General features: G+C 47.5%; 1 protein-coding gene across 1 annotated transcript in view; it reads left to right on the top strand.

Annotated features, from left to right (window-relative positions):
• The first annotated feature begins 525 nt into the window (after positions 1-525).
• adamts18 (ADAM metallopeptidase with thrombospondin type 1 motif, 18) overlaps positions 526-9,661 on the top strand; it is a 69,652-nt gene continuing 60,516 nt past the window's right edge. Inside the window, exon 1 of the mRNA XM_086196347.1 lies at positions 526-679. Within this exon, the coding sequence (XP_086052473.1) occupies positions 526-679 (154 nt within the window). The remainder of the gene's footprint in view (positions 680-9,661) is intronic.

Below are 9,661 nucleotides of genomic sequence, written 5' to 3'. Positions count from 1 at the left end.
TCCTGTTGGGAGTTCAAGGGTTAAGACTTGATTTTAAAGTGATACTTCAGCCTTCAAGTACTCACAAGAAGTGCCCCCCCCAAGGGTCAGCCATGTACACTGACGGCTAACAACAGCTAAACTGTCTGAAAACGTCAGTTTACAAATCCTCACATTCGTCGTCCGGCACGATCGGCGTCTTCTTCTTCCAGTCAGATGATCAGTAACCCACAAACTCTTTGATTGGAGCTAAAAACAAACTGACCAGAACATTTTCAGTTTGCCGTGATCATAAACACTGAGTCAGCCAGCGGTTTTGTGGCTCAGCAGAATCTCACAGATCTTTCAAATCTGAGAAGCGCTGTGTACGCTGAAGATGACAACGAAGGCGTAACGGGAGAGCTCATCAAACACCCACTCACAAGGCCGTATTTCTACAGACACGGGTTTGATCCTGGGTGGCCGAGCCCGAGAAGTTCTAAAAACAAAACTGCAGCTGCTGCTTAAGTCGAGGTTCACGGACGCTGACATCACTGCAGTGACACGATGCACCGGAAACTCTTCCACGCTCCTGTGACTCTCAGTCACCGGCTGTGTTCGTCTGACGCTGCAGCAGCTGAGACTGAAGTGAAGCTCACCAACTACATCATCAAGATCTGGAACCTGAGTGAAAGCGTGTGCACCATTTATGGCCACGCAAGTACGTGTTGTCTGTTAGAGTTGATGGTACAATAATTTATGTCTTCTACACAAAAAATAACCCACTGACCCGTGGAGGTCCTGCATGACAAAGTGAGACTGTTTCTGAATGACCCGGTCCTGGTGATCCCAGCTCAGGGTTCCATCAGTGGATTTTGACGCGTATTTTGAAGTATTGCTGATGAAAATGTTGATGCTTGGGTTGGTTTTTGCCTGAAGACACAAAAGGGGAGGTATAAAGCTCTTTATCACATGAACTCTGACATAGACGGAGTTCAACTGAAGTGACTGGCCAGCCTTCACCGATACTCCTGAGCGGTCCTCACCCTGGCAGCAGCAGCTGGTTCCACCGTTAGTTTAAAAGTTGCTTGACAATTAAACAGAGACACAACGAATGAGTATCATTAACACACAGTAACACACTCAAAGGTGGACAACAGCTTTTTGAAGAAATGAATAAACTCTGTTTTTGTTTGCAGGCTGATTTACTGGCTCATCACAGCTCCACGAGAAGGAACCGCTTTGATACAGATCAGGCACATCTTTTCATTGACGCCGTAAAAGTGGGTAATGGACAGATGGACGGTGTGGTATGCATGCGTGTGTGTGTGTGTGTGTGTGTGTGTATGTGTGTGTGTGTGTGTGTGCGTGTGGGACCCCAGGGCAGCACCAGACCGTATCTAATGGGAATTAAACAGCGTATTAAAATCGCCTGGTCATCTTTCTGCTCCGCCTCGTCACAAGAGTTGGAAACTTCCTCTGCTCGGGTAGCCACCAAGGTCGAGCTCAACTGCTAGTGGGGGAACGGCGCCTTTCTAAAGGCAGTAAAATGAGAGATTTCAAAGATGGTCATGTTACAGGAAGATACAGACTAATTAGAAAACTTGTGTTCGTGCAGTTTTTGCCACAAGGGGGCGTAGAAAAGCGCTGCAGCGTGATCCGTGTTACTGGGGGAGGTATGAGGGAACCGTGTCACTCATGATGAGGGTCTTCATATCCGAACAAGGATGACTTCCTGCGAGCTCCTAACTCAGCTGCTCCTGTCACACTGCACGTCTTCCTTTGACTCACTGTTTGGTAGCGCAGCTTTAAAAACACACATCTTCGATAAACAGAGTGGAAACATTCGACAGAAGGTCGTGACTTCTTCTTCTGTTTTGTTATTTTTACATTCTGTTCAGATGTTGTAGTTTCAGTCAGTCTGCTGCCAATGAAACGACATGAATCAAGTTAACAGTCATCCTGCACATCAAACACCTTCTTATTGATGAACTCATCTTACTTTTATTACACTCTTTTATTTATTGATGATTTGTCTGAACAAAAAGCTTCACGGGATCAATAATCAGGCAACAGCCAGACGGGAGAGCGTCCACCACCATCACTCACCGGCAGGATAGCAGCCGGATCAATGCCGGACCAGGAAGAACCTTCAAAAGTCCAATATTCTTGATGGGCTTTTGTGTTTGGTTTTGAATGATGAGCTTCTAATTGTGCGTTCAAACAGCTTAGAACTTCTCAGGTGTTGCTGAGGGACGTCCACTGTAACTCAGAGCTTTCAAAACTCTGCTCTTTCCTTGTCGGACCAACAGAGGTTCAGGAGGTTCTACCACCTCAGAGATTAGAACTTTCCTACCTCCCAGTTGTTCATGAATGCACCATGAAGAGCGTGTCTTAATTCTCTGAAAACTTAATTCTCAGCCCAGAGCACTTCTCTTAGATTTTCCTCTTGATGAAGTTTGACTTCACGCAGTGTTCATTTCTCTTGTTCTCGCTGCGATGGCTGCAGGCCCACTCTCCTCTTACAGCAAAACTTTATCATTTATTCACATTTTCAGGAAAGCTTTTGTTTGAAATGCAAGAATCTGAGGGAGCAGAGACAGCGCTGCCATGATTTTGAGCCATTTTTGCCGGGTGCATAGTGACTGAACGCTGTGTATCATAGTCTCATTAAACTAAACCAATTATTTCAGACTCCATTACATGCATTCAAGAAGGAATGTGTATGAGTGTGTGTGTGTGTGTGTGTGTGTGTGTGTGTGTGTGTGTGTGTGTGTGTGTGTGTGTGTGTGTGTGCAGGTCTGTGGTTGAGCTGGAATGCGTTCGACACATACTTCCTCACATTTCCCAATAAATCTGTTGCCTGGAGTTATAAGAACATTTATCCAGAAAATACTTCTGGTGCAACAGGAGCAGCAGGCTGTGTTCTGCCTGGCAACAAATACACACACACACACACACACACACACACACACACACACACACACACACACACAAAAACATGCAGTTAGCACCTTTACTGTCAGGAGCTCACGTGACATCATCAAAGACAGAAAGTGTAGGTGTTGATGGGAAAGGAAACGGTCTGTGTGCCCCCCCACCCCACCCCCCCACTCCTGCCACCTGGATGACAACTGATGACATCTCCCTTTTCATGTAATGATCCCTCTAGACATCAAAGTGAAAGTTGGGGAATCCCACCTCACACACTCTGAGTACTGCGATGCATTCACTGACTCTCGTCCCGAGGTGTGAGATGATTACAGCTGTCATTTCCTCTCGCTAACTCTTCCTCAGATGTCGGACCCTCAAACCCAGGCCCTCAGGAGTCCGACTGAGACCTTTCCCTGCCAGTGAATGTGCTTCAACTCATTCAAATCTGGAACCTGTTTCAAGAAACTACACTAAAGCTGCTAATTGGGGTACCAGCCCAGGCCCAGTTGTGTGTCTCAGGAGTGACTACTTTTATCAGCTAATTTGCTAGTAAGTACCATATTCAACTATTCAATCTATCGGAGGAAATCATATTAAACATCATTTTGTATAATTTTGCGGTGAATTAAATTTGCACTTTCGCCTCATTTCAACAAGGTCATTATAGCTTTTAATCACTGGAACACTGCAAGTCAGACTTTTCTAACTCCCAAAGTTGCTCAGATGTTGATCGCAGCGATTCCCAAACAGCAGCTGGGGAGTCACATGACAACTCCCCCTCCGTGCCTGACTGGCGACCTGTCTCCCTGCTACAGCTGTCAAAGTTCTGCTACTTATCTTATAAAGCTTTAAAAGTCATTGTTCCTCCTACATGAGCGATTTTCTTTCACTTGGTGCTCCAGCCAGATCTGACATGTGCCAGCTTTCTTTCCTTCAAGCCTCCCGTAAAAGTGCAGCGTTCCTGCCCTCAAACGGTGGAAGCAACGTCTGTGGCGATGAGCAGGCCAGGAAGCGACAGACCTGCCTTTCAAATCAGGGTCAACGGTTTTCACACTATTTATCAACCCCATTTAAGTTCATGTTTGCATTGATTTGACCTTTTCATTTCATTGCGGTAAATGACATGATGGCGCACAAATATGACGGCACTTCTGAATTTGATCTCTGCCTTTGCGACACGGTGAACATCAGCTGAGCTGACTCCATGCTGCAGCTACCCATGATGCTCTGCTGCGCCCTGGCAGTGACTGCATTACTGCTGGTGATATTCTTGTTCCACATGCCAGTGGATGGTCACTCCTCTGCTTACCTTCCATGTACCGTTATCATTATTAACTGTATGTGTGATGCAGGTTTGTATGGCAGCACGTGAGTGGACAAAGTTGTGATTTCAATTAAAAATGATAATCAAGAAATTCTGAAACTTGCTGTGAAGCACTTGGCTCTCTTTGATTGGATGAAGTTGAGTTGAGTCGAAGGCGTCTTCTTACGCTTAAAACATCGGCCATGTTTCTGTCAACCAATTCAAATTTACGACTGGAGAAACGATTAAATTGGAAGACTTCTTGCATTTTGTAAAAAGGGTTTTACACCCAGCCAAGGTGTTTTTTTTGTCTCTTTCAGTAAAAGAGAGACTGTGTGAATGGAGGGATGGCTTTTTTTTCTCCTGAATAAACTCTGACTGCAGAACTTTTATCAGCTGTGTGAGCAGTGCCAGCACCTCTTGAACGTCTCCAAGCTTCGTCTCTGGACAGCAGCAACATGTCCGGTCCTCAATGACCCTTCAGAGCAGCCACCCCTCGTCGGTGAAGGCTATCCCTCAACACTCGTCTCTGACTAGCGCCGCTGGACAGCTCCTCTTCTTCTACTCTCTTTCTGACGCTGACTATGTGCTTTAGGGATCTTAGATGAATCTCTTTATTCCAGTTGATGCAAAGGTGCCTACCACTCATTTCCTTATTTGCATAATCGGTGTTAGAGTGAAAAATCTAAGATCAGATTTTTTTTAAAATTGCTGCTTAGTTAAAATCATGTTTCCAACTTTTACTAAAAACATCTCAGCTGCTGACAGACTCAAGTGTTGAGCAGACGTCGCGCCTGCTATCACCGATGGCGTGGAAACGTCACCCAGCTGAACGGGCCGGACTCCTGTTACCAGCCTCAAACCTGAGCGCGTCCATGACCAGCTCCCCCGGAATGAAAAATAATACACAGTGCACATGCTTGCCGATGGGGGCTCATCATGTGTAACCCCTTAAACTAATGTTTAACATGTGGAGAAACCCAAAACCTGAATGGCCCGCCGTGCCTTTCAATGGCTGCCAAGTCTTCACTTGGACAATCAGTGTTTTGTGGAGGAAATGATTCACATTTTACCCATAAAAGATAATACTGAAGGAGAATTGTCATCCTCCTGTAGGCAACAGACAAGTCCAAGATGCCTTTCATGAGCATGTAACGTGAACATCAGATCGCTGATGCCTCACTGCAGGGCCGTATAACCTGACCTCCGCTCTCCTCTCCAACTCCACCGATGACTGATATCACAGATGCTGCTGCAGGAATCACACGGACCATCTGGGAGCTCAACTACAGCATTTCACATCTTTGATGCTGGTGGGGGGTAGAGGGGGACGCCAGAAGGCCTGACACTGACGAAGACACCCAGACTCGTACTGGCACGCACGCACACATTCATCGAGAGCTGTGTCCTCCACATCTAAAACTGTCGCATTCGTGTGTTTCAAAGTGAGGAATGCGCAGATTTTCACAGGTGAGAAGCTCAGCTGAATGTGGCTGCGCCGTCCGGTTCTGCTCACATGGAGGAAAAGATCAGGAGGCCACAGCGGACGAGACGTGAGCGACGCAGCCGAAAAAAACAGGACGGATGACAAAAAAGCCGTCACGTAGAAGATCAGAAATAGAGAGAGAAGGAGAGACGAGAGTCACACCCTGAAAGACAGGAAAACTAACAAAACACGACAAAAGTCTACTCCTGGAGGGATTTGATCCCCGTATAAAGGACACTTAAAACATTTTAGAAACCCACAGTTAATTACAATTTTAAGTCTAAGCAAGTCAGAGTGCACAGCATTGAACAAAAATATTCCATAAAAACACCAAAAGGCCACTAAATCCCTCAAGTTCTGTCAGACCAATGAAAAGAATCTCGATCAGGCCGGAACGAACTCACCCATGAGGTGGAAACCATGTGACTCTCACCTCATCACTCCAGATTAGTCATCCGTGTCTTGCAGGCAATCCAGCAGTTGTCCCGCTCATCGTTTGACTGCCGGGGCTCTGGCTCTGTGACGCCCTTCTTCAGAACGTGTTTGTTGTGACTGGATTCTATTTGGAGAGCACTCTATCACATGAGAGTGCAGGTGGAAATGTACCTGACGCGCTGAGGACGGCTGATGAGACGATCAGCCAAACCACCTTCTGAGGTGGTCGGGGAGGTGTTGTGACCACATTCCACTGAGGTGTAAATGCAAATGCGTCTTCAATCTGTGTACAACAACTCTGTGGGCTGATGTGGCGACAACCACCGGAGGAGGTGGCGGAGGGAGGGGGTTACTTACTGCCGGGAGCGAGGGTGGTACAAACAACAGCTCTGAAAGACAGAACATATTCCCAGAGCCTGTTTCCTCCTGGAAAAGTAACATGGTGGCTCCGCAGTGACCTTAAAGTCCAACAAACCTTCCAAATGCAGCAACAGACGGCTGCTGTGCTCCTGACACACGAGGATAACGAGCTGAAGACCACAACCGGTTGTTGAGGCATCTTCTACTTCCTCAACCTGGAAAAAAAAAGCACAACATCCCAACAACAGCGTAACTTCAAGGATAGTGAGAAGGTTTTGTCGTTTAACCAGCGTGTAAACGAGGCAGGGGTGCAGGCTGCCACCAGACGAGCTCTGCAGACTTTGAGCAGCAGCAGAAGAAGGAGAAGGAGAAGAAGACGATGTGAAGTCCAGAGTAGCGAGACACAATGCAATCAGATCTCAGTCACTGGAGACAGACGGATGTTAGTGCCAGCTGTAAATGTATGTGGTCGAGTGAGATCCCTTTGCGATCTGAGCACCAAAGATGCAGTTGCAGGTGTGACGGGGTCCTGCGAGTTCACAGGTCCAAGCGTTCCAAAGCTGTCGACCCACGCTGGTCTCGTCTCACGTACGTTCCCAGGACACATGACTCAGGGGATGGATGTCATCTCAGTGTGGTCTCTTCAACTCTGAATCGGTTTCCATCCCTGGCCAGAAAAACCCCATTGCTTATATATTTAGCTGTAACCAGATAGGTTGTAATGCATTTGGGAAACAAACAACAGACTGTCCTGGCAGATCCTGGTAACTCCAGCTGGGCGAGAGACATGAGGAGAATAGGAGGAGAGAGAGAGAGACTGCTAAGGGCTGCAGATAGTCGATTTACCATGCTGTAAATAAGCACATCGTCTGTCAGCGCAGTGGTGCAGCGCACTGATCTGTGGTGTCCCGGGGTGCTCAGATTGAAAAACATCTGTAGCCACCACCAACAATACATTTGCAGGGGGAAGGAAAGAGAAAGGTCCATGCTGAAAGACACACAGTGGAGGGAAATAGGTAGAAAGAGCAGGAACCGCTTCAGCCGCAGTCAAATAAAATCCCACAAATGTTTCCACTTTCTAGTCTCACTCTTGTTTACTTCACTGTGACATGGAAACAAATAGGTGGGCTGGAGCCGAGTAATCAGGTGGTCAGATGGAGTGTCAAACATAAGCAGCATAACAAGCCTGCAGGGACCTTCAGCAGAGAGAGAGAGAGAGAGAGAGAGAGAGAGAGAGAGAGAGAGGTTGTGTTTCTTCACCAACTTAACATTCCGCGTGCAGACAACACTGCAATTACCTTACAAACGACAGTGCATGAAATTTCCCAGCAACCTCAAATCACTGACATTTACACAAACACTTAGGCCAAGTACAGGGCAACCGAAATTACATCTCACATCTGAATGACAACCCGGCACAATGAAGTATCATGTCACTGTAAAGGTGTCTGTTCCCAGGGAGAGTTTTTCTCCAGCGTGACACTTTAACTCGGAAGAGGCAGAAACAGAATTCCACCATTCCCTGCACCGTGAATGAAAGCGGGAAGGCTGAGGGGATCCTGTTCTCCCAAGCTTTGGGTGCATCTTCTGCTTCACTTTAAACTCCGTGGGTTTACATGCAGGCGGGGACCCATCAGGGAGGTGGGCGTCCACCACATTCGCGTATGATGATGTCCATGGAGACAACATTGGTTTTTGTAGCAGAAAAGCCTTCTTGCTCACCCCTGTAGTTGCTGCCACTTCCTGCTGGCTCACTCAGTCCAGGAGGTTCTCCGGCGAGGGGACATCCAACCTACGCCGCCATGCTGGGTTTAAACGGGTCTTTGTCACCGCACCACACTTCTGAAAAACAGTCATGCTACCTGGAGATGAGGTCAGCCCTGCAGCTGTGTTGAGGAAGCTAAGCTAACAGCAATAGCTACTTGAGTGAGAGATGCTCAATCGGTGCATTTTCCCCCCAGAAAAAGACACACACAAAAAACAACCACCTCAAATGGTCGTGGAGAACTTTGTTTGACTTTCATTCCATCGATCTTTTCTAAAGCTACAAATACACATCAAACGCTGATGGAAGCACGACAACTGGACCTGTTCAGTGTGTGGAGAGCTTGTGTTCGAGGTGGAGGTCCAGATGCTTCACGTGCATCGTCCACGTCTCTGCACCCTGGAATTCTGTCAGTAATGAACACCTCAGCTCCTCCTGATTGGCACTGTGTGCTGGAACAGTCTGCAGAGCTGCTCAGGGCAAATATTAGCAAGATATCAAAGTGTCCCTGCAGCCGCCTGCAGGTCTAATAGGGTTGATTCCAACAGGGCCGGCGGGTGGCTTCCTCTGTCTATTCTAAACACATGATTAAGTAGTGCCGGCTTTAATCGGCCCTATGAGAACATTGAGAGGTTGTTAAGGTGATGTTGTACTCGGGCAGCACTTCAGGTCCTGCCAGAAAAGCTGGCACGAGCTGTGAGAAGCCTTATTATGCTCGGCGGAGTGTGAATATCTGTGCTGGCTGTTCACTTCAGCTGTGGGCGCATTCCAGCGGCCGATCCAGGTGTCTGCCAGCCACCGGAACGGAAACGGCCGCCGCAGGACCACCTGTTGCCAACAATCAGCATCTCACACACACTCTGTAACAACGGAGGACAGCGGAGCGCACGCAGCCCACCACCTCAGCACGCCAGGTTCAACTGCAACACTCTTGAACAAGAGACGATGTGGTCACACTTTGGATGAGTGTCACCACCCACATCAGATGAGTCACAGCGCCACCTGCTGGCAACAGGAAATTAGTTTTTATCCAAATCGGTGTTGTCCTCCGAGTGGGTAGACCATATCATCTCAGGTGGGGTCAGAACTTGGTGATGGGTTACTGGGAAGAATGGTAGTTGTTCTGAAACAGCATAACCATGGTGAGGCGGCCATGTTGGATATTTGGCCATAGAAAAGAAAAAAGCAGGAACTGGACTCCACAGGGTCAGATCCTTGTGAGAAGACATCCACAAGCTGAGCTGAGGTCATAGCGCCACCTAGTGCTGCAAGACAGCAAGTCTGATGGAGGAAACGATTTAATTAACATAAAAATGACTGTTGTTGTCACAGGATGCACAGCAGCATGATCAATAGTGTGTTCTCTAGCACCACCTCGTGGACACACAAACACACATATATTAGCACTATGGTGAAAATC

Source organism: Aulostomus chinensis, chromosome 2 (genome assembly GCF_037954235.1).
Source record: "Aulostomus chinensis isolate RoL2024-O1b breed Wild chromosome 2, RoL_Achi_v1.0, whole genome shotgun sequence".
Taxonomy (NCBI): domain Eukaryota; kingdom Metazoa; phylum Chordata; class Actinopteri; order Syngnathiformes; family Aulostomidae; genus Aulostomus; species Aulostomus chinensis.
The sequence above is the reverse complement of the archived record's forward strand: the minus strand, read 5'-3'. Positions and strand labels throughout refer to the sequence as shown.